This window comes from Sphaeramia orbicularis, chromosome 22 (assembly GCF_902148855.1).
Source record: "Sphaeramia orbicularis chromosome 22, fSphaOr1.1, whole genome shotgun sequence".
In the NCBI taxonomy this organism is placed as follows: domain Eukaryota; kingdom Metazoa; phylum Chordata; class Actinopteri; order Kurtiformes; family Apogonidae; genus Sphaeramia; species Sphaeramia orbicularis.
Genome location: NC_043978.1, coordinates 962,604 through 989,077, shown reverse-complemented (window position 1 = coordinate 989,077; position 26,474 = coordinate 962,604). Strand labels below are relative to the sequence as shown.

Sequence of the window (26,474 nt, the reverse complement as noted above, 5' to 3'; positions counted from 1 at the left end):
GACATCAGTATATGTTTGGGTTCAAAACAACTGACGTAGTGTCTGCTGAGAAAAAACAACTAAATGCTCATTGAAAATTTTGCTTCCTCACCCTATACATACATACATACATACATACATACATACATACATATATACATATATATATAATTTTCAATGAGACTAAGTTGTCCAATCCACTGATTAAAAACTGTATTTGGACAGTTTATCAGTGCTTATACATGTTACACATTCACAAAAACACATTTATTCAACATTTTTGTTGTGAAACCTCCTGTAATTACACAAGATATTTGTCAATGAACAAACAAGTCTGGTTCAACTTACAGAACAAATAATTCTTTTACAGTTAATTTTCAGTAATTTTATCTCATTTTATTATTTTTTTTAAAGTATTAAACTTTAAATTAATTTAAATCTCAAAAATAGAAAATAAATATTAGTGAAATTATGATACATTTGCAAATGTATTTTAACTGTATTTTTCTGTGAAAAAAGAAAAAATTTCTTTAAAAAAAAATTAAAATTTTATGGTTATTCACAGTTACAGTTTTTTCGTGTTATTTTAAATTTGTGTTTTTCATGTTTTGACCATGAAGAAAAGTTTGAAACCCACAGATAACTGTCTGTATTGGTGTCTTTGGCCATCAGACGAAGGCGGGGTTCCCCCCCCCCCCCCCCGAACAAGTCGCCTGTTTATCACAGGGCCAACAAATACACACTAGAGCTGCAGCTATCAGTCATTTTCTTCAATTCGATTAAGTGATTTTTGAATATGTGGTGGTGGGGGGGTAGAAATGTGAAACAGACATGTGAAAATGACAAAGAACATGTGTTTTATTCCAGAACCAACTGAAACAACCACAAAAAGTATAAAAAGAAAAGGATATGTAAGAAATATCTATGTAGAAATTCAACAATAACAACAGTATAAAAGTATATTAAAAAATATCTATAAATAATCTTTCAGGTCAGTCTTCAACACATTTTGGATCCAACTAGGGATGTAACGATTACCGGTATAACGATAAACTGCGGTAAAATTTTCCATCCACTTCAGGAAAAAAAATGAACAAAAAAGCTAAAAAAAAACAAACCCATAAAACATGTAAAATAACAAAAACGACATTTTAGATTATTTTAAACATGCAAACGTACACATGAACTCACGATGTTTTCACATGTCAACACACAGCTGAATGAAACCTTTATTCTGGTAGAGGTCTGATTTAGTCAAACGCCCAAGCAGAGGCTGACGGATGTAAACTAATGTCGGAGAACTCAGAGAGAACAGAGCTGGAGCTCTGTTGGAATCATTTTACTCTGACGTTTTGATGGTTTCCTCTAATTACTACCTTTACGGTTTCCCTCAAGAGAGATGTTGACATAGGATCTGATTTATTGATTACAAGAACATCATCATTTGCCTTTGGAGATTATCTCACAAAATGTTCCATTGTTTACCAATAAACGGTTCAGTTTCCACGGTGAGTGTGTTTGATGGGAGGATGGAGGCCAGAGGTCAAGAAGTACGGGAGCGTGGTCGCAAGTCACTAAACTAGAATAGTCTACATTTTCAACAGAAGGAAGAAAATAAGTATCAATAAAGAAATAATCAGTTCAGTGACACATATAATTTACAGTTAGATCATAAAAATGTAGGATACTAATTTTGACCACTTACTTCGCAAAGAAATTCATACTTTTATTTTGGAAGAATGACTCCCCTCCATCTTTTAAGATTTTCCATGATCAGTTGTCTTCTTTTTTACCTTTAGAAAAATTGACTTTGGAGGAATATAATCGTGGCCATTAGGGATGCACATTATCAATTAATTCATTAATCATTAGTTGGTTGACCTTATCGATCAATTAACGATTAATTGATAAGCGGCAATTTTCCTGAGAACCTGAATTTCTTTTTCAATACGGTCTATAAGAATAAAGCTAAATATTCTTTATATACTTTATGAAAAAAGCATGTCATATGCCTTAATGATTGATTTATTGAACCACTGGATGCAGTCACTGTTTCCTGTGGAATTTATCTGTTGATGTGATGGTGTTTAATGGGGGGGTACACGCGCATGCGGTTCGTCGGTGGGGGTTACTCGGCCGCATGTGCACAGTTGCCCAGCGTGTTGGTTGGAAACCGCGTGTGTGTGTGCGTCCCTTTGCGTCCTACTTCTACTACTATAGGGGTGGGGCAGTCCGTGCCCCCGCAGAAGTGAAAGTGAAACTTTTCACTCATTCATCTTTTCTCCACCTCCTGAAGCTTCGCAAATGCATTCCATCCCTGTGGCCCGAATCAGGAGCCTGAAGGATGTTTTCAACTTCTGTCTCACTGACCGTGGACTAGACCAACCTCCAGGGAAAACGCTCCGATACCGATCCCGCATTTGTGCCTGTATTTATTCGGGGGTGCACCGCTCCCACAAACAGTCGGTCTGTGTTTGGTTCCACCATGTCCGTAAAGACATTCTAACTCATCAACGCCATGATCCGGTTCAGTAACCGGCTATTCCAGCCGCAGTGCGGACACACCGGCAGCCTTCAGACAGGTGTGGACGGGCGGAAAAGGGCAATTAACCGACAATTAATAATCTAATCGAGCAAATTCTTATCGACAATTAATCGGTAGTCGATTAATTGTTTACATCCCTAGTGGCCATCTCTTTAATGAATTTTGGTTGCCTTTACTCTGGTATGGAGAAAGTTTGAGTTTGTACATCATGAAGACTGCCCTATTACTGCTGTTTGTGTCGCAGCATGCATCACTATGCTAATGTTGTTACCCTTATTATTGTTATTATTGTGTTAATGATATTTACCTCCGCCAAGGAGGTTATGTTTTTGCCAGGGTTTGTCTGTCTGTCTGTCTGTCTGTTTGTCTGTCCGTTAGTGTGAAACGTAACTCAAAAAGTTATGGACAGATTTGGATGAAATTTTCAGGGTTTGTTGGAAATGGGATAAGGAAGAAATGATTAAATTTTGGTGGTGATCGGGGGTGGGGGGGCCCACGGGGGGGGCCACTGATCAGCCTTGGCAGAGGTCTGCGCTCTCCGAGTGCTTCTAGTTGAAACTTTTTTTGACAGAGATAAAACAGCAAATGTAATGAAATGTGTTTGTGTGTTTTTCAGGTTAGCGTTATATGTGTACGAGTACCTGCTACACGTGGGAGCACAGAAGTCAGCACAGACCTTCCTCTCTGAGGTAAGACTTTATCACATACATATATATATTTGTCCCTCACATTCTCAGGTGGAATGTTTACAGAATGTTTCATTGTTTTATAGAGATGCATGATAATTGTTTTTTACTACTGATAACCAATAACTTCCTGCTTCTTGTAACCGATACCGATCCAAACCCCAACAGTTCCCATTCTTCCAGTTGTTTTCTTCTTCTTTCCAGTCAGTGTTAAACTCCATTAATAGTCCAATAAAGGCTTCTCCAGAACCTAAAGCCTCTGTCTGCTTCAAAAGGACAATAGACCAAGGGTTTTCACTTCAGACTATTTAAGTCACAGACAGAATTTGGTGATGATTAACCACTGGTCACTGTTCTGGGCATTCAGCTACCATCAGCTGTTTAGTCGTTCAGTGTTTTTGAATGTCCCTCTTCTTCTGCTGCTGTCGGAACTAGGGGTGTAAGAAAATATTGGTTCTGCAATATTTCATTTCACAATATTGTATCGATATTAAGAAGTACTGTATCAATATTTTAGGTATTTATTCAAATGCAGATATTATGAAGGTTCATTTTTGTTGTTTTGTTTATATTTGTTATTATTTAACACTCTTTTATTAGATAATGTTAGTTCCTTTGTTGGGATTGTACAAAAATACTGTTCTGATGTTAGTTCTGAACTAATAGAATATGAACATTTGAACAGGATCTGAAACTGTAATGTCTGTAAAACAGAATTTCAGTTTGAACACAGGAACATTTTGTGATATAACATTAGATCCTGTTCTGATCAAATAAAAATGTGTTTAGTATTTGTGCAGATTTCTGATGCAATTCAAATCTTCAAGGAAATAATCATTTAAAAAGAAATAAACAAAAAAATTGCCTGTGGAACAGTATCATGATATATTGTATTGTGATCCTAGTATTGTGATTTGTATCGTATCGCCAGATTCTTGCCAATACGCAGTCCTAGTCGGAACAAAACAGACCAAACCACCTCTGGGTCTGACAGCTGTGGTTGAGGAAGGAACTGAAAACCCTTTGACTGACAATGGACTGATCCACACCTCTGATTCTGCTTCTGGGTTTTTATGGCGGTTGCCAAGGCAACTTGTACTGGTGAAATGCACCAAATCTAAGCAATTTAGATTTATTATTATGGGCTGTATTTATCATTGAAAACTTGAATTATCGGAATTGCATCATTTTTTTCAGTATCAGACCGACAGTTATCGGTATTGTATAGTTTTTGGGCATCCCTAGTGTTTTACTTAATTTTACTCGAGCAAATTTTGAAACTGAATGAAATAATGATTAGAAAAAGAAGCCAGACCCCACTGCTGTATTCAGGTCTTAGGAATAGGAATAAGCTTTGTCATTGCAAAATTACAACTGTACAGTGCAATGAAGTGTAGTTTTAATGCTCTGTGAGGTGACCAGAATTATAAATACAGAGAGAAAATAGAGAAGCAGTCAGGTTTAAACACACAGAAAATACAAGTCCCATGTCAGTACAAATGTGTGGAATGTGCAGGTGCAGTTGGATTTGTCACGTTTTCTAAATCATCTGGCTTTAATGACATTATATCGTTCTGTTACCGTATTATGTAAACTGTACTCTAATCTGTACGTTTTCCTTCATAACCAAACAAATTCAATCTTCAATCCATTATTTGCAGCGTTGTCCACAATAATCTATTTATTTATTGATTGTCCAATTATTCCACTCTCCTTGCATTATTATCATGGTGTTATGACGCATACAAATACTGAAAGAGTGCAAATAACCATCTTCCTTCAAATTTCAGTCAGGATAAAAACTGTGTTTAAACTTCAATGAGGGGAAAAAAGGATTTGACATGTATTCTGTTGCTGATATTGACTGTTGAGGCCGTACCACACATCCCTGCTCACACTTTTCGGACTGCAGGGTTCTAATTGCCCATTTTATTCTGTTAGAAGAGCTGAGGAAACCCATCAAGTGTTAACCTTCAGTATGTGTTCTTAACATGTTCTTGACTTTGTCTACTGTGAATGTAAACCAAGTTTAGTCCTAGACTAACTCCGCTACAGTCCATGTTTACAGCAGCTCCAGTCCTGTCACACATGCACTGTCAGTGCAAACATGCTAAACATGATTACAGAGTGTAAGGTGTTACATCAATTTTTCATGGAAATCCGATAAAGTTCCACCAGATCATGCTCACTGTCCAGTGTCTGCCACACTGAACGGATCCGAGGGTGAAAAACAACTGATGCGCCCTTGGTTTTAGGCCGTTCATTTACGACTGCGGACCGGTTTGGAGCTATTCTACATATTTGCAGCTGTTGTACTGTTAACCCTTTCCAGACCTGGGGTTCAGACACGATGGCAGGACTGTATGAGACACACCGATGGTGTCACGTCCACGTTATGCAGACAGAGGCCCAGAGGAGGAGGACACACAGAGGGGGAGGAGGAGGACACAGAGAGGAGGAGGAGGACACACATAGGAGGAGGAGGACACAGAGAGGAGGGGGACAGAGAGGAGGACACAGAGAGGAGGAGGAGGACACACATAGGAGGAGGGGGACACAAAGAGGAGGGGGACAGAGAGGAGGAGAGGGACAGAGAGGAGGAGGAGGACACACATAGGAGGAGGGGGACACACATAGGAGGAGGGGGAGGAGGAGGACACAGAGAGGAGGAGGAGGACACAGAGAAGAGGAGGGGGACACAGAGAGGAGGGGGACAGAGAGGAGGACACAGAGAGGAGGACACAGAGAGGAGGAGGAGGACACACATAGGAGGAGGGGGACACAAAGAGGAGGGGGACAGAGAGGAGGAGAGGGACAGAGAGGAGGAGGAGGACACACATAGGAGGAGGGGGACACAAAGAGGAGGGGGAGGAGGAGGACACAGAGAGGAGGAGGAGGACACAGAGAAGAGGAGGGGGACAGAGAGGAGGAGAGGGACAGAGAGGAGGACACAGAGAGGAGGAGGAGGACACACATAGGAGGAGGGGGACACAAAGAGGAGAGGGAGGAGGAGGACACAGAGAGGAGGAGGAGGACACAGAGAAGAGGAGGGGGACGGAGAGGAGGAGAGGGACAGAGAGGAGGACACAGAGAGGAGGAGGAGGACACACATAGGAGGAGGAGGACACAGAGAGGAGAGGAACAGAGAGGAGGACACGGAGAGGAGGAGAAGGACACAGAGAGGAGAGGGACGGGGAGGAGGACACAGAGAGGAGGAAGACACATAGAGGAGTAGGACACACATAAGAGGAGGACACAGAGAGGAGAAGGAGGAGGACACACATAGGAGGAGGACAAAGGGAGGAGGACACACATACGAGGAGGACACAGAGAGGAGGAGGAGGACACACATAGGAGGAGGACAAAGGGAGGAGGACAGAGAGGAGGAGGACACACATAGGAGGAGGACACACATACGAGGAGGACAAAGGGAGGAGGACACATAGGAGGAGGAGGACACACATAGGAGGAGGAGGACACACATACGAGGAGGACACAGAGAGGAGGACACACATAGGAGGAGGACATAGGAGGGAGGACACTCAGAAAGAAAGATGTGTGTCTGCACATCAGCAGCCATCGACAGTCGGACATATACTGATTATATGTTCTTAACCTGTGACCCTGTATAATCCACTCAGTCAACACAGCTCCTCCTCTCCTCCTCTCCTCTCCCTCCCCTCTCCCCCTGCTTCCCTCTCCTTTTTGCATCTGGATCAGACTGACATCAGATACCAATATCTGATCGGTACATTCCTACTTTAAAGATACCTTTCATATGTAACAGGTCAATACCGTGTCCTTTTATTAAACAAATGTAGAATATTTATCAAATACCCCCTTCCTTCTCCCAAGACTGTAAAGTTAGAGCAAACACTGAAATACTACTTCTGATATTGAAGAAAAGTCCTGCATTGACTTTAGTTCTTAGAAATAATGAATGAAAAACTTTTCTTTTGCTGTAAATAATTATTTATATTTATTTTGTTTTACTTTCATAAGAAAATCAGAATAGTGATTACTTTAAAACAATGCCGTGGCCACAAACTTTGGGGGGGGGGGGGGTTCTTTTCTCAATTTGAACAGTAACCCTAACCTGAATACTGACTGCTAAAATATTGGATCGATTAGCAGTATTGATTAGAGGAGTGGTTGTATTAATTAAAATCTTATCCCATCCCTAACAGTGTAATAATAAACACCATCCAGTCATTTCAGCTCTTAAATAAATGTTAACATGCACAGTTGTACATAACAGCTGCTCAGGGGAAAACATTAGTTGTATTCAACCAATTAGAATGTCAGATGTCACAGTCAGATAATGGATAATCTATACAGGTTAGTTACCCCCCCACCCCCTCCCCCACCCCTGTGAAATGGAGGTAAATGAACTCTAAGTGTTTTTGTACTAGGCAAGATATCATGTTTATTTCAACTGTAAAGTTTGCCATTTTAACATGGGACTCAATGGAGATTGACTGCCTTTTGGATCCAGCGCCCCCAGTGGATATTCATCATACTGCAGACGTTTCACTGTTCAGCTCCGATGTAGTTCGATCCTGACATGAACATGCAGCTGTGTTAGGAATAAAAAACATGGTCAGAATGTTATTCTTCTGTGTAGTGGAGCCCACAGCGCCACCTTCTGACCATATAACAGATTAGTTTATTTTCCCTACAACAGTTTATGGAAATGCGTGTAATTCTTTTTTGTGATTTTTAGTTTTTCCCTAAAATGTGTCATTTTGTCCATCTCATTTTCTTGCTGCCTGTCTTTCAGATTCGATGGGAGAAGAATATTACATTAGGGGAGCCTCCGGGATTCCTCCATTCATGGTGGTGGTAAGTGACTCAGACTTAATCAAAGACTGTGAGTTGACGTTGTTAATTGATATATGTGTGTGTATGTATGTATGTATGTATGTGTGTGTATGTATGTATGTATGTATGTGTGTGTATGTATATATGTATATGTGTGTGTATATATGTATATATATATGTGTGTGTGTGTATATATGTATATATATGTGTGTGTGTGTATATATGTATATATATATATGTATGTATGTGTGTATGTATATATGTATGTATGTGTGTATGTGTATATGTATGTATGTGTGTGTGTGTGTATATATATATATATATATATATATATATATAGGGCGACACGGTGGTGGCAGTGGTTAGCACACGTGCCTCACAGCAAGAAGGTCCTGGGTTCGATTCCAACACCAGTCGACGGGGGGTGGGACCTTTCTGTGTGGAGTTTGCATGTTCTCCCCGTGTCTGCGTGGGTTCTCTCCGGGTACTCCGGCTTCCTCCCACAGTCCAAAAAACATGCACTAATAGGTTAATTGGTTAATCTAAATTGCCCATAGGTGTGAATGTGAGAGTGATTGTTTGTCTCTATATGTTCAGCCCTGAGATGAACTGGAGACTTGTCCAGGGTGAACCCCGCCTTCGCCCCTATGTAGCTGGGATAGGCTCCAAGCGACCCCCGTGACCCTAGTGAGGATAAAGCGGGTTCAGAAAATGAATGAATGAATGAATATATATATATATATATATGTATGTATGTATATGTGTGTGTGTGTATATATATATATGTGTGTGTATATATATGTATGTATGCGTATATGTATGTGTGTGTGTATATATATATATATATATATATATATATATATATATATATATATATATATATATGTATGTGTGTGTGTGTGTGTGTGTGTGTATATATGTGCATATAATATGTGTGTATGTATGTATGTTTGTTGCCCCCATAAACAAATGTCCTGCCCCCTCCAATGAAAGTTTGTGAAGTTTCAGGAGGGAGGGAAAAGGTAAATGAGCTCCACAACAGTGGGAGACGTAGAGGAATTAGTAACGTATGTTAAGTTTCACTTTCACTTTGCGTGTACCCATCTTTAGGTACGCGTGGCATTGAAAAAGTAGGACGGAAAAAGCCGACCCATGCTTGAACATAAGATAATACCTGATTCACATTGAAAAATGCAAAATACAGAGGATGATACCATAATAAATGTTGATAAATCACTTAAAGATAAGATTTAGAGAAAAAAATTATTTGGAAGTCGACACAAATACTTGTGGGTCTTTAAAGGTTAGACTGTCTTTGTTTTCTGGTTGTGCTTGCTGTAAAGGGTTGCATATTCACAAGAATCTGGTGATAGGATAGGTATTAAAAAAAACAACATATAAATGGGGAGGAGAAATGTTTGAAATAATCACCCAGTGAAAGGATTACTCCGAATCCATCAAGACATCAAGAGACCTGAACAGCTAACAGATTATTTTTCTCTGTGGTCAGCTTGATGGTCTTTGTTTTTATTACATTCCTGCCTTTAAGAATACTTGCAATACAATTAGTTTTGCTTTACTCAGATCAGATGGACAAGATTATAAATTATAATGTCATATTAAGCACTAAAAATACTGCAATCTCAATATTTTGATAGAATTACTTTTAGAACAATTACTGATATTGTTGGTTGAGTCAGGTTGGTTTTAGGAGGAATTCAGGGTTTTAAACCCCATCAGAGAAGTGGGAATTAAACCCTTTAAATGTTTAGGTGGTAAAGCAGAACAAAAACCCAAACCAACTTGTTCAACCATCTTTACTGCTGTCTATACAACTTTGAGGCACTTTTTAAACTCATGCAGTAGGGGGAGTTAGACTCAGGAGGGGGTTGGATGGGGGCAGCAACACTTTACAAATTAAATTAGATTTTAAGGGACTTGAAGGACAGATGTTTTCTCACAGCCCAAGATACTGAACCCAGAGGTTGTGCTAAACATTTTTATTGTCCGTGATTTTGACAGACAGGATCGTAAAAATTCTGTCATGACACATTACTGACCATCATTTCATATTAAATTTTTAATGATAATGAGACATATTAAGTAGTATTTAATGTTTAAAAACATCTCAATGATGCAGTGACTGTAGTTGCTGATAAACGTTATCAGTAATACTTGCTTGTCCTTCATCCTCCACCGCATCAGTCCCTCTTTTTTTCACTGTGTAAATGGGCTTTTGAAAATATCTAAGAAGACTCTGCTGTCTTGACATTTTGCACTAGCAAAGTAGCATCTAATTTTGGCTAAAGTCAGTTAAACAATGAGACAAGACTTGACAATGAGTGATTAATATACACACTAGCACCAACTGGACGGGGGGTACTACAAGTGGGTGCTGTAGGGTTGTATACAGGTGCTGTAGGGTTGTATTAGGGCGTTGTAGGGTTTTATATGGGCGCTGTAGGGTTTTATACGGGCACTGTAGGGTTGTATACGGGCGCTGTAGGGTTGTATACGGGCGCTGTAGGGTTGTATTAGGGCGTTGTAGGGTTTTATACGGGCGCTGTAGGGTTTTATACGGGCACTGTAGGGTTGTATACGGGCGCTGTAGGGTTGTATACGGGCGCTGTAGGGTTGTATACGGGCGCTGTAGGGTTTTATACGGGCGCTGTAGGGTTTTATACGGGCGCTGTAGGGTTGTGTACAGGCGCTGTAGGGTTTTATACGGGCGCTGTAGGGTTGTATACAGGCGCTGTAGGGTTGTATACGGGCGCTCTAGGGTTTTATACAGGCGCTGTAGGGTTTTATACAGGCGCTGTAGGGTTTTATACGGGCGCTGTAGGGTTGTATACAGGCGCTCTAGGGTTTTATACAGGCGCTGTAGGGTTTTATACAGGCGCTGTAGGGTTTTATACAGGCGCTGTAGGGTTGTATACGGGCGCTGTAGGGTTGTATACGGGCGCTGTAGGGTTGTATACGGGCGCTGTAGGGTTGTATACGGGCGCTGTAGGGTTGTATACGGGCGCTGTAGGGTTTTATACAGGCGCTGTAGGGTTTTATATGGGTGCTGTAGGGTTGTATACAGGCGCTGTAGGGTTGTATAGGGGCGCTGTAGGTTGTATACATGTGCTGTAGGTTGTATACATGTGCTGTAGGTTGTATACATGTGCTGTAGGTTGTATACATGTGCTGTAGGTTGTATACGGTTGCTGTAGGTTGTATACGGTTGCTGTAGGTTGTATACAGGCGCTGTAGGTTGTATACAGGTAGGATGCTGTTGTGGACTGTTGGATGCCTTGTTCAGACGCAGACAGACCAGTGATCCTGGTCCAGGTTCTGTTCAGTGTTGTGTGAAACCTTTCTTTGGTAAATTACCTTCAGTATTTGAATCGGCCTTCAGAATTTTCTGTCATCTTTGAAAAAAAAAAAAAAAAAAACTGTCAATGTTGGACTATTTTCGGTTAATGCGACCTCTGACTGAACCTCCGCTGGTGCAGATCAACCCAGTACAATGAACTAGATCACATGCACACACTCAATCTGAAATGTGAACGGGTGAAGGCCCTTGAACTGGTCATACATGAGGCATGTATATGGAGTTATTAAGAAGTAGGTTTAGAGTGGAACTGAGTGGTTGTCATGAGTCAGTACGGTCACATGACACAAAAAACCCAAACTAATTACTGTGTTCTAGATCTTAAAGGATAAATCAACCAGAATCCCTAAAGAAAAATTACTTGATTCCAATTTTCCCAAATAAAAGCTTGGTTTCCTTCATTTCTCTGCTGTTTAACATTGTTTCCACTTAGGGATGTAACGATTACCAGTATAACGATAAACCGCGGTAAAATTGCAGACGGTTCTATTAAATTCTAATTCTCATGATAACCGTGTTTGATTACCGCACTTTTAGGGGAAAAAACCCTATGTAAAGATCTGCTTTTATGTCAAATATTTGAGTATAGTTTTAATTTATCACTGTTTTGATTTTCTATACCTAATATTTGGAACCAGTATTCACTTTTAAAGTCTTTGCAAAGTTCATTAAGCATCCGTGTGTTGTTTATGCAATAAATTATATACATATTTCAAATCTGATTTAATTTGTTTTGTCTTTTTTTGTCCTTTTATGTTTTTATAATAGGTTAAAGTGAAAAAAATTATAGACAGACGATATAAATTAAGTTGCGCTGAAAAACAGATCCCAAACATGGGTATAGTAAACATTTGTTTATATAGTATGTAAAGGCAAAATCAGAAGGACTGAAAAACGGACAAAATAGACTCAGACTAAAGGTTAATATTTGAACGTTTCTGCAACAGAAGGTACATTGTGCCTATTATTTTATTTGGTTTTTTGTTGTTATTTTTTAAATGCAAATTGGTTAAATTATTTCAGTGTGTGTGTCAGTACTTTTTCAACATTTTGAGCACAATTTCAACAATACCGCGATAATAATGATAACCATGATAACTTTGGTCACAATAACTGTGATATGAAATTTTCATATGGTAAAATCCCTAGTTCCACTGTTTCAAACGGGCGCTTATTGTGATGCACATGATGCCAGGATCAACACAAACAACAGAAGAGACGAGGACAAAAAGGCAGAACATCTCTATATGTTGACTTTTCTCCAGTGAATCCATCACTTCCTCCTTTAAATGCTGAATCTTTTACACAAACATTCTAAATGTGAGTGTGTGTTTGTTCCAGTTGGGTGTTCGTTCCATGTTCAGTTGGTCGTGTTTCAGACTGAGCTGACAGATTAGAGGGTACAGATGGAACTGGACTGGACCAGTTTCTATCTATTGATATTTTTACTGTTGTTATTGTTGTTATTTCTATATAGATATTTTTTTTATTTATCCTTTTACTTTAATACTTTTTGTGGTTGTTAACTCTGCCAGGAGGTATTGTGATCACTTTGCTTTGTGTGTTTGTTTGTTTGCAACTTCATGGGAAAACTCTTCCACCCATCTTTCCCAAATCGTCCCCACAGATAGGCCTAGGCCCTGGGACCAACCCATTAAATTTTGGGCCAAGTAGGCCAAAGTTCAAGGTCACAGTAAGATCACAAAATCTACAATTTTCCTATCTTTCATCATTGAGCATTTTCCAAAATTCATAAAAAATTCAAAACGACTCCGATTAGCCTCCAATTTGATCCATCCGTAGCTTATAAAAATATCTTGTATCTGGCGCAAAATTGTCCACATCTGCTGTGGAATGTGGACTTGTGGACATTTCAATTTAACATAGAAAATCCAATTTACCACATATTTTTCATTATAAATAAATAAATACATACATACATACATACATACATACAAACTACAGGGTGTCCCATACGTCTCCATACATAGGAAACATAATACATATGGTTCTAACATGTATTTCTTTATATTTCTTCTTTATAATTCTTCAGCAGTAGAGGACACGCATTGAAATGTGTTCCCGACAAAATGGCAGTCATATAGAGCATATTATATAAATAAAAATGGTTTATGTCAAGAAACGTTTATTTTTCCTATGTATGGAGACTTATGGGACACTCTGTACAGACCCCCTGTACTGAAGACCTATAGTTTAAATCTTTTAATTCAATCAAACTATAACTATAAAAATTTAAAACCTATAAAAATGTATTACCATGTTTGACTACAATTTTTCTGCTGTATGGCGCAACCTTGAAACTGTTGAATTTAAACAGAAGTAGTCGATCCACACATGCACACTGTTCAGGGTGCTTAGCAGAGGTTTGCATTCTGTGAACACGTGTTTCAGTTTTTTCTGGAATAAAGGACAACTACTATATATATATATATATATATATATATGTATATGTATATGTATATATATATATATATATATATATATGTATATGTATTTTTTTTTTTTTTTTCCCCCACCGATTCAAATGATCGTTTAATCAAACCAAATTGAAGAAAATAATTGATAATTGACTGATTGCAAAAATAATTGATAGTTTAAGCTGTACTGCATTATTCCAACTAAAACTGGACATGTAAATGTGTTAGCTCAACTGAAATCAAACTTCTAATAGTGGGACTAACATACCTAGGTCATGTGATTAAAGTGGATCCACTCCTGCATGTAAACGGACCAGTCGGACTGAAACAGGACCAGGGGTTCTGACCCAAAACCTGGCCTGGAAGTGGAGCAGCATCCACTTCATCTGCACAGAAAGTAGAGGATAGTTATTATACTATATTTACAGATTTACTAAGTTGTCCATTGTGGTTCTAGTTTACCCGTGGGTTCATGACTTATTAACCCTCTGTTGACTATCGTTGTGTCTGTGACGGTTAATGAGCAGAGAGGAAAAAAAAAATGAAGAGAGAGTGAATATCACCACAGGTCGTAGCGGAGGAGACATGATTTCAACAATAAGTCTATTGGGTTGGTTCCAGTGGTAACATGTGGACACATTTGGTGTTCAACAGTCTCTGTCATGTAATCAGAGTAACTTACATACATGTATTAGACATATTTGAGTAGGTATTTAGAAGCCCTTTAACATGATGTATAACTAAATTTGGGAAGATCAAATTTTTTGGTGAAAAATGTCAAATTACTGCTTGGTGAAAATTCTGTGCCATTTGGCAGCCATTTGGCAGCTTTGTAGAAGGTATGGACGCTACCAACATAACTGTGTAACTTAAATATCTGTGTACCTTTGTGCTTTGTTATGTTTATTTATTTTTGCTTTATTTATTTTTAATCATCTTTCCTCTTATTACCTCCACCAAGGAGGTTATGTTTTTGCCAGGGTTTGTTTGTTTGTTTGTCTGTCTGTCTGTCTGTTTGTTTGTCTGTCCGTTAGTGTGCAACATAACTCAAAAAGTTATGGACAGATTTGGATGAAATTTTCAGGGTTTGTTGGACATGGGATAAGGAAGAAATGATTAAATTTTGGTGGTGATCGGGGGTGGGGGGGCCCACGGGGGTGGGGGCACTGATCAGCCTTGGCGGAGGTCTGCGCTCTCCGAGTGCTTCTAGTTTATTTAAGTGTATGTGAACTTACGTATGTGCATATGTGTACATATATATGTATATGTGTGTATATATGCGTCTCTACTTGTATGTGTTTGAAGGGGGTTTGTATATTTCTATTTGTAACTGTAATATGTTCGGCTGTAGATACATTTATCCAAGGTCCAGTACTTCGGGTGGATGGGAAGGCAGGTGGATGGGAATTGAATACAACAATTTCATCTTTAAATTATATGCTTCTTTTTGTGGATTTGAAAACTGAAAATAAAAAAAGAGACCTTGATCAAAAAAAAAAGAAATTATTGCTTGGTAACACGTGGATTTGAAACAGACATCAATTTTTTAAGCTATACACAAACATTCAAAACATGCAGTTCTTGACACAAATTGATATGAAGTAGGACAAAACCCTTTAGATATTCTGTTCAACTACGCTGAAAATAAGTTTTGGAGTATAAATATTGAAAAGTCTCTGTTTTGTTGACATGAGAATGTGGTCAGACGTGGACAGGTTGCCATTGTAACACATGAACGACTCTTTACAATCGTATGCATCAAACAAAATGTTGACTTATTTTTTAAAACAACAAACCGGGTATAATCACAATGCTTTATTGACTGTATTTAACACTAACAGTGTTATTTCCAGCTTGTGCCGGTCCATACTCATACAAGTACAAGTACAGAGTCCTTCCTCAGTAACAGTTCACAGATCGTCTTTTTAAATGGGACCAGTGTATGAATTCATAAACTTCATCATTCACAGTTTTAATTTCTCAAAGTAATAGACAGTCTTTTTCATGTCTTTTTGTTAATTTAATGCAGCTTTAGCAGAAGGTTGGGAACTTCTCCTGTACTGTGTAAGTGGTATTTTCAATAGCAGAACAGTTCCATAAAGTACAGATCTGTAGTGAAAATATGAGCCCACTGGATAAATGATGTGTCCAAATGTACTTTTTCATGTTGATGTTCACTTACATGCCCGGAACACAGAACAATTTAATGCCTTAGTACCAAGGTGTGCATGTAAACAGGTTGCGCGGGGGGGTCATGTGGAGTCGGTGTGTCAGCCCTGAGGTCGACCATACTCGGCAAGGCCACGACCCCTCCCTCCAGCCCTCCATCAGTCACCCCCCCCTCCTGAAACAATAGATCCAGATGGTTGGGGAATGGCCCCCTCCTCCTTCTCCCCCTCCCATCACCCTTTGTCCCCTTCGCCCCCCTCAGTTTTCTCTTTTGTTCTGACAGCAGTGGGATCCTCTGCAGATTAACCCATTGCATTCCAGCTTCCTTTGTGTCACCTTTTCTTTCCATCCAACCCCCCCCCAGTCTTGTCACTGCTGCTCCAGGATCAGATTTAACCTTTAGGCTCAACACCTTTAGCAGAAATCAGATGTTTCAGTTGTTTTTATGTGTCCCTGTGGCCTGGGCTTCAAACAGACACCAGTATTTAAGAAGGGCTTTAGAAGAGAAGAGAAGGAAGAAAAAAATCACATCTGTATTTTTTTTATTTTATTATCAAACCAGCGATTACATCCTGTTATACTTTTTACCAGAGAAATCGGTAGAGCCCGTTGTGGGACTGTAGCAAAGACCCCCGACTTTCCAAACTGTCCTGAAACATAAAACTGGGTCTGAAAGATCAACGTGGTTTCAAAATTGTGTCTTGTTGAAAGATCCAATATTGAGCAACAACGCAAAGAACAGCTCATGGGAAATATTTGCCTTTTCCTGGGGACGCAGAATGCTTGAGATGGAACCTTGTTAGCCACTTTACACTAAAGAGAACACTAGCACTAAGAACACCCCTCCCCCGTGGCCCTTTCTCTTGGCACTACCCCTTTAAACCCACTTCTAAGGGGTAGTGGTGTAAACATTCTCCTCTGAAATGGTCCAACCCTTCCAGACCTGTTCTGTCATCATCAGTCATCGATGTCACTATAAACAAATGTTCAAACTAGGGGTGTAAGAAAATATCGGTTCTGCAATATATCGCGATATTTCATTTCACATTACTGTATCGATATTAAAAAGTACTGTATTGACATTTTTAGGTATTTATTCACATGCAGATATTGTGGAGGTTCATTTTAGTTTCTTCTTTGTTGTTCATGTTTTATTTATTATTATTTAACACCCTTTTATTCAATAATGTTAGTTCCTTTGTTGAGATTGAACTAAAATAATGTTCTGATGTTAGTTCAGAACTAATGGGATATGAACATTTGAACAGGATCTGAAACTGTAATGTCTGTAAAACAGAATTTCAGTTTGAACACAGGAACATCTTGTGATATAGCATTAGATATCAAATAAAAATGTGTTTAGTATTTGTGCATATTTGTGGTGTAATTCAATTCTTCAAGGAAATAATCATAAAAGAAATTAAGAAAGAAGCGAAAAAATTGCCTTTTTAACGGTATCATGACATACCATGATATATCGTATCATGATCCTAGTGTTGTGATTTGTATCGTATCGCCAGATTCTTGCCGATACACAGCCCTAGTTCTAACTTTGTTTGTGACAGAATTCTCCACGTCATCAGCAGCAGGAACCGTCTCTGTTGTATGGGCTTTGGTCATCTTTTTACGTCTATCAACCACAAACCACAGAAATGCGATCTATAACACATTGAAATGACATTAAATGGATGATCAAATGATTAAGTAATTTATGAAGAAAATCCATACATTTGTGTTTCTTTGGTCACTGCTGCACTTTTTTTTTTTTTTTTTAATGTGTTTACCTCCATCTGACCGATGATTTGAACTGAATTATGGGAGATTTCTCCTACCCCTCTGTAGTGTGGTTCTGGAAAGTCTCCGTTTGGAGGGTCAGTCTCCTGTCATCCCTCTTTTTCTTTGACTACAGTATTTTTAATTTGTAGATGCTAAAACCACATCTGTCGTTTCCACCCAGAGCAGATATTAACCCTTACAAACCCACAGATATTTCTATCTTTCTCAAGTGACTTATCACTAGTTAGTAGGGGTGTAAGAAAATATCGGTTCTGCAATATATTGCGATATTTCATCTCACATTACTGTATTGATATTAAAAACTACTGTATTGATATTTTTAGGTATTTATTCAAATGCAGATATTGTTGAGGTTCATTTATGTTATGTTTTTCTTTTTGGTTTATATTTTATTTATTATTTAACACCGTTTTATTAAATAATGTTAGTTCCTTTGTTGGGATTGCACAAAAATAATGTTCTGATGTTAGTTCTGAACTAATAAAATATGACCATTTGAGCAGGATCTTAAACTGTAATGTCTGTAAAGTTTAAGTTTGAACAGAGGAACATTTTGTGATATAGCATTAGATCCTGTTGTGATCAAACAAAAATGTGTTCAGTATTTGTGCAGATTTATGGTGTAATTCCATTCTTCCAGGGTATAATGTTTTAAAAAAGAAAGAAAACCAATAAAAAATTGTTTTTTTTAACAGTATCATGATACATTGTAATATATCGTATCAGAATCCTTGTATTATGATTTGTATCGTATCGCCAGATTCTTGCCGATACACAGCCCTACTGCTTAGTATATTATTATCCTCTGCATTTTGTATTTTTTAGTGAAAATCGGGTATTTCCTATATTTATTTCACTAATTGTGTAGATGTTCATCAAAGTTCAGAGTAAATTCAAAGGTTATTAGCTCAAATCAGCAAAAGTGAGGAAAAGAATGACCTTTTCAACAAAATATATCATTAACTGAACATAAAAACAAGTGTCTTCACCCACTGTCATTTGTCAAAGTACAGGAAAAAGTGACAGTTTGATGGTTTAATTTCAAGTTTTGGATTTTTTACAAGTTTGTGAAAATTTGAGCTTACAATTTTTATCCAGCCAATTTCTCAGACACTATTAACCCAATTTTTCTCAAATTGGACGCATGTTATTTACCACTAGGAGAGGCATAGTGCACAGTCTGATGCCCGAATTTCAGCCTGAATTTAAATTTTTGGATATTTTAAATACATTTTTAAAAATGCCATTTTACACAATTTGTCCTGTTTCTCAAATTTCACACACATTTTCTTTTCATGTGCCTTTCTCCCAGTTTTTGCACTTTTTATTTATTTATTTATTTTTTACAAATTTTTGAAAAGTTTTCAAAAGATTGAAAGTTTAGACTCAAAATGAATCCCAGGGTTGGTAGGGTATCGGTGAACATTGCTTTTACATTGGACATCTGTGCAAAACTTTACCGATATTTACTAAATGTCGAAACAACAGAAGTGTGTAATGTTGGTTTTTCCATCAAATCCTAAATGTGATGATATCTTTATTTGTTATCGCGAAATGTCAGTAGAAGTCATTCCATAAACATGAACATAAATATCTGTTTTGAATCTAGAATGCTCATTACCCCTCTATCGTGTACGAAATTCCAAAATGATGAGGTTTTCTCATGTGTTTTAAAACTCTTCTTCTCTTGTTGTAACATCCATCAGTTTCTGTTTGTTTTTTTTGTTTTTTTTGTTCATGTGACTCTTGTTATTACCTCCGCCAAGGAGGTTATATTTTCATCTGGGTTTGTTTGTCTGTTAGCAAGATAACCCAAAAAGTTATGAACAGATTTGGATGAAATTTTCAGGACTTGTTGATACTGGCACAAGGAACGAATGATGAAATTTTGGTGATGATCGGGGGGGGGGTGCTTTTCTAGTTGTTGCTGTTGTTGTTTTTATTACTATTAAATCAATATTTCTCATCTTATCCAAGCATGTGGTCTTTTCCTTCTATTATGGCAGGATATGTGTTCTGTTCTACAGGGGTTGGACAAAATAATGGAAACACCTTCACCTCAAGATGATAAAGCCCCAATCCATACAGCTAGAATTGTTAAAGAATGGCATGAGGAACATTCTAATGAAGTTGAGCATCTCGTATGGCCGGCACAGTCCCCAGACCTCAACATTATTGAGCATTTATGGTCAGTTTTAGAGATTCAAGTAAGACGTCGATTTCCACCGCCATCGTCTCTAAAAGAGTTGGAGGGTATTCTAACTGAAGAATGGCTTAAAATTCCTTTGGAAACAATTCATAAGTTGTATGAATCAATACCTCGGAGAATTGAGGTTGTAATTGCCACAAAAGGCGGACCTACACCATATTAAATTATATTTGGTTGATGTTTTAAGGTGTTTCCATTATTTTGTCCAACCCCTGTATGCGTCCTTATTCTAGACCTCGTTGTGAAAGGACCTAAAGTTCATGTGTTATTCAAAGGGGTCAGATGGTAGGTGGTGTCCTACATCTACATGTATCAGTGAATGGAGTGGACAGAAAGTGTTCATATATTTGGGATTCAGCAGGACTTCTAGTGTTCCAGATGACCAACAACACATGAGGTGGATGTCTGATTAGCCAGGCCTGTTAATGGCCTCCACCAAATCAATGCACAAAGACTGATTTAACAAAGACCTTTTACAGGTACAAAAGCATTGTTGTAATGGGACTGGGGATATTTTAACCCAAACCTCTTAGGTCAGTGATAGTATCAGTTCTGTAAGAGCTGGGTTTATTCCAGCTCTAAATGTAAAGTGTCATCAGATAACTTCTGTTAGGATGTGGTGTTAGAGAAGTTCAATTAGACTGACTGAAGCGGAATTTTCAACTTGAGTATTTATGTTTCTGACTTTTTTTGTGTGTATAGTGGTGTGTGTATTGTGTATGTATATAATAGTGTGTGTGTATATAGTAGTGTGTGTATTGAGTGTATATATATATATAATAGTGTGTGTGTGTGTGTGTGTGTGTGTGTGTGTGTGTGTGGTAGCTTGTGTGTATTTTGTGTATATATGTTAGTGTGTGTATATTGTGTGTGTGTATATATATATATATATATATAAATATATATATATGAAATAGTGTGTGTGCATATAGTAGTGTGTGTGTGTGTGTGTGTGAATGCAAGCTTGTGTGTATTTTGTGTGTGTATAGTAGTGTATGTATTATGTATGTATGGTAGTGTGTGTGTATATAGTAGTGTGTGTGTGTGTATACTAGCTTGTGTGTATTTTGTGTGCGTATAGTGGTGTGTGTATTGTGTGTATAATTGTGTGTGTGTATAGTAGTGTGTGTGTATGCAAGCTTGTGTGTATTTTGTGTGTGTATAGTAGTGTGTGTATTGTGTGTATAATAGTGTGTGTGTGTGTGTGTATGCTAGCTTGTGTGTATTTTGTGTACGTATAGTGGGGTGTGTATAATACTGTATGTGTATAGTATTGTGTGTATAATAGTGTTTGTGTGTGTGTGTGTGTGTGTATGCTAGCTTGTGTGTATTTTGTGTGTGTATGGTATTGTGTGTATAGTAGTGTGTGTGTGTATTGTGTTTGATTGCGGTGGACACACTTGCGTTGTGTTCCACTCTCAGTGATCTTCCAGTGTGTCAGAGGCAGTTTAAGGCTGATAGGGAGGTGTGTGTGTGTGTGTGTGTGTGTGTTCTGAATAGCTGCTCCACTTCTTCCTGTATTGCTGTGTTTGGTGACCTCTGACCTTTCCCCCCTCCCTTTTCCATTCCAGTGTATTCTGGGATTTGTATTGTGCAGCTCCAGACCGAAGGGAGACCTGTGAGCACTCCAGCGAGGCCAAGGCCTTCCATGACTATGTAAGTCACACACACACACACACACACACACACACACACACACACACACACACATCTGTTTACACACATGCTGTAGTGTGTCTGCTCAGATGGTCATGGACACTCTTTGTATTGTCATCGGAAGGACAACAGCACCACTGAACCTGAACACATGACTGTCATCTGAACAGTCCATCCTCAGACAGGGCGCTGAAAACACCAGCTGAATGTGGATACTGATCAGCTGTTTGTAGTGTGTTTCCACAATTTCCCATAGTGTGAAATGAAAACATGCCTGGTACAACAGGTCGTTCAGGTATAACTGAATTGTGCTCCAGAGGGGACTAAGGAGAGTGAATTTTTCCTTTTAACTCACCTGTGGGGATAAAATTGGAACCATTTTCTGTAGGCATGTGGGTGACATGGTCTCCAGCGCCACCTTCTGGCCCTCCTGGGCAGCGTTCTTTATACCGTCCAAACCAGTTTAACCCATAAAGACCCAAACATCCAATACCAGTTGACCCACTAATCCTATCAAGCCATGTCAATAATTAGTGTCAAATACAGTTCTTCATCTTTTCATGGTCATCAGATATGACCACATTTGGACGTTCAGAGGCTCTGTAGTTACCGTGGAAACACCGTCATCTTCTCCAACATTGATTCCCCAGTCACACCCATGGAGTTGGATCAATGACAGTGGATGGACACACTGGGTTTATGTTCTGTTAACGACAGATTTTTACTGAAAAAGACACTGTATCTGCAGTTTTATGTTTCTGATGTAATAACCTTCAGCTGTAATCTAAGCTTTAATGAACATCTACAGGGTGTCCCATAAGTCTCCATACATAGGAAAAATAAACGTTTCTTGACATAAACCATTTTTATTTATATAATATGCTCTATATAACTGCCATTTTGTCGGGAACACATTTCAATGTGTGTCCTCCACTGCTGAAGAACTGTAAAGAAGAAATATAAAGAAATGCATGTTAAAACCATATATGTATGGAATGTATTATGTCTCCTATGTGCGGAGACTTATGGGACACCCTGTGCATCATGGCTGTCAAACTTATTTTAGTTCAGGGGCCACATTCATCCATTCAGTCATTTTGATCTCAAGCGGATCAGACCAGTAAGATAATGCCACAATAACCTAGAAATAATGACAACTCCAAATTGCTCTCTTTGTTGTAGTGTCCAAAAAATAAAATAAAATAATGAAATGGTGTAAATTTATAAGCTATGCCTTCCCCCAAAAATATGAATAATTTGAAAAACCTGAAATTTCTAAAGAAAAATAAGGGCAATTTTAATAATAATATGCCTCCACTTACCATTTATACATTTGCATTACAGATTGTGTTAGATCTACAAATGCACAAAACACTGAGGAACAAGACTAATAGAATAAAATGAGTTTGACACCCTTGACTCTGAATATCTTCAGTGTAATTTTTGCATGTCAAAAATTCATCCCGCGGGCCCCATGGGCTGTATGTTTGACACCCCCTGATGTACATGAAGAAATAAATTAGATATGGGGAAATAGGCGAGTTTCACTGAAAAATACAAAATACAGGGCATAATATTACAATAAACGTTAACAAATCAAAAGGTTAAAAAAATACAAAACAGGAAAAATCATTTGGGGACTACCACAAAAGTAGCACTGGGTCTTTATGGGTTAAATAGACTTAAATAAAATCATGGAATTCCCATCTCCTTTTATCCACATTGTTAACAGTTGGTGTGTGTCAGTATCTAATGTCAACTCAGGCCCCTCCCCCTCAGCTTAACCATGGATGTGTGTAGAATCATGCTTGAGTGCAGCTGAAGTCACTAAACAGCACGGGTGTCAAACATGCGGCCCAGGGGCCAAATCCAGCCCACCAAAGGGTCCGGTCCGGCCCATGGGATGAATTTGTGAAATGCAAAACTTACACTGAAGATACTAACAATCCATTTAGTTCAGGTTCCACATACAGACATATACAGATACATATGGACCAATCAGATCTACAGTGGGTCAGACCACTAAAATACTATTAGAATAATCAATACATAATGACAACCGCAAGTTTGCTCTGTGTTTTAGTGTCAAAAAGTTAAATTACATGAAAATATTTTAACAAACTAGCCTTTTACAAAAATGTGAATAACCTGAACAAATATGAACAACGTGAAATGTCTTAAGAAACATAAATGCAGTTGTACCAATATTCTGCTCGTTACTAAATGTTTTGTGTAATTGTGATGTAAGTTCTAATGCACATGTGTAAATGAGAAACTGAGGCAGAATATTGTTAAAATTGCGCTTATTTTTCTTAAGACGTTTCCAGTTGTTCATGTTGTTCAGATTTTTAAGGAACTTTTGTAGATGTAAACATTGACATCATCAACATCATATTGGGTTGAATGTGGAACCTGAGCTCAAATGGGTTTGACAGCACTGGTCTTTGGTTTGGGTTGGTACAAGTGCTTGAAGTCCTTAAAAATGCTTGAAATTCAATGTTATGTTTTCCAGGTCTGGAAAGTACTTGAATTTTAGTTTCAGTGCTTAAAAGTGCTTGTAATTCTAAATCGGATGTGATTTATTTATTTTTAATATTCACTGTCAGGTTAGATGTCCAGCTAAAGCTACTTACAGAGGTGAAACATTTTGAAAAATAAAACTTTGTCATAAATAAATTCCAGGTGTTCTCAGGTCGACTCCAGGTCCATGTTTATCTTCATCTTCATCTCAGTGCGAGTGTGTCTGAAGAAATGTCTTCCATTTTTTTGGATAAAACTTTGTGTTCTCCTTTAAATTCTAAACTTTTTGCTAGTATGTAACATACTTTTAGATGTTTACACATAATACACTGTACACCATTGTGATGAAAAAAAAGTGATGAAATAATCCTGAGTATCTGCTTTCCTGTAGATGTATGTTTGACTCCAGTGATAAGGGGCTGGACTGGAAACATTTGAAAATGGTCCTTAAAAGTACTAGAATTTGACCTTGAAAAATGTGCACGAACCCTGTAACTAAAACTAAAACTAATCATACTTTGGCAGAAAAGGATTTTTCTTTACGTTTTTGGGGGGCATTTTGACATTTTTTGATTGATGAAGCAGAGAGATGATCACAATCTGAAATAATAATGGTTATTTTTACATAATCATGATTGGAGCTGCAGCTGTCAATTATTTTTGCAATAAATCTATCTTGGATTAGATTAAACAAATATTTTGCCGCGTTTCGTAGAAGCGGCTCGGCTCGACTCGACTCGGGTACCAGGTCCTATTCCAGACCGTTTCCATTACAGGATACTACCAACTTTACAGTACCTGGTCGTCATAGCGATGCAGCGCCTTACTTATGCATCGTCTGCTCAGAGTTGCTGATAAACTCGCTTGTTGCATGTTCTCTCATCAAGCTCATGCGGAATTTTTACGTCTGAACCTCCTGGACAAACCATGGTGTAGTTTTACAGGCTGTCGTCATGTGGATTCACCTACTGACAGATTTACTGTAAACTTCCGCATCTGTTTTTTGTAAAACGGCGGGTGTATTGGGTTTAAATATGTCTGTTAAATGTCCAAGCTGCAAAAAAAAGTACCGTAATTCTGCACAGTTCCATTCCAACAATTTATATTGAAATCAGGCACTAATGCGCTAACTTTGCAGCCCCTAGCGAGAAATGACTCTGAACAGTGGGAATCAAAGTGTTGGTGTAAATAATTACATTCTTTTAAATCACAGGTGTCAATCATGCGGCCTGGGGGCCAAATCCGGCCCATCAAAGGGTCCAGTCCAGCCCCTGGGATGAACTGGTGAAATACAGAAATTACACTAAGATATTAACAATCATTTTAGTTCAGGTTCCACATTCAGACCAATTCAATCTCAAATGGGTCATAATAACTTATAAATACTCACAAATCCAAATGTTTCTCTTTGTAAATTGGCTAAAATTTGCTTAGAGGTCTTATTTCTGTCTTTGTGCATAAGAAATCAATCTCAGTGAATCCAAAGGAACTTTGTCTTGGTAAATGCAAGTTCTGCAAATGGACAGGATTTCAGTTCTGTTCAACATGTTGATGCTCATATGAACTATGTTTTCAGCTCAAAAATGTCCAATTTCATCACAATTAATGCTATATTTTCATGCCACAAATGGCCAAGTTCTATTTGAACTGAATTTACCTGAAAAACAAATATTCTATTCTTTTAGATTCCCCAGTTTTTCTTCCCAGATTCTCTCCTACATATCACATGTTTTATTTTTACAAGTTCAATCTGGAGTATGGTGCTGATCCATCCTGCTTCTGTTACGCCAGTACATAGATTAAGAATGTCACACATCACTTTTTAAATCAACAGTTTTCTAATAAGTAGCATTTTTATAAAGAAATAACAATTCTATATTGTTCTTTCCTCTTTAGTCTGATGCTAAACTATCCAATAAATAATGGTGCTCCTAGTTTTTGCACAGGGATCATTAGTGTAAACGCTGACATGGCTGCAGAGCATCAGTATGATGGGATCCACAACAACCATGTCACATCCGTCCACTGACACATTTAGTGTTTTTGTGTCAGCTGGGATTGTTTTAGATCCACAATACCAACATTTATGAAGAAGAGGAGAATTATCAATAGTAAGTCTATAAGTTTATTCCTAATAAAGTACTGGTACTGACCAGAGCATCATGGATAATGTCATGTCCGTCCACTGTCACGTCCATCCACCAGCAAAAGCTTTCACATACACGTGCTATTCCAAATCCAATATTTATGAAAACAGAGCTTCCACTGTCAAAGAATA

General features: G+C 38.2%; 1 protein-coding gene across 3 annotated transcripts in view; it reads left to right on the top strand.

Moving 5' to 3' along the window:
• Positions 1–26,474, top strand: part of LOC115414119 (single-stranded DNA-binding protein 3-like) — a 115,091-nt gene that overhangs the window by 31,015 nt on the left and 57,602 nt on the right. For all 3 annotated transcript variants that reach the window (XM_030127336.1, XM_030127335.1, XM_030127337.1), the window contains exons 2-4: positions 3,141–3,213; positions 7,991–8,052; positions 21,592–21,676. In XM_030127336.1, the coding sequence (XP_029983196.1) occupies positions 3,141–3,213; positions 7,991–8,052; positions 21,592–21,676 (220 nt within the window). The remainder of the gene's footprint in view (positions 1–3,140; positions 3,214–7,990; positions 8,053–21,591; positions 21,677–26,474) is intronic.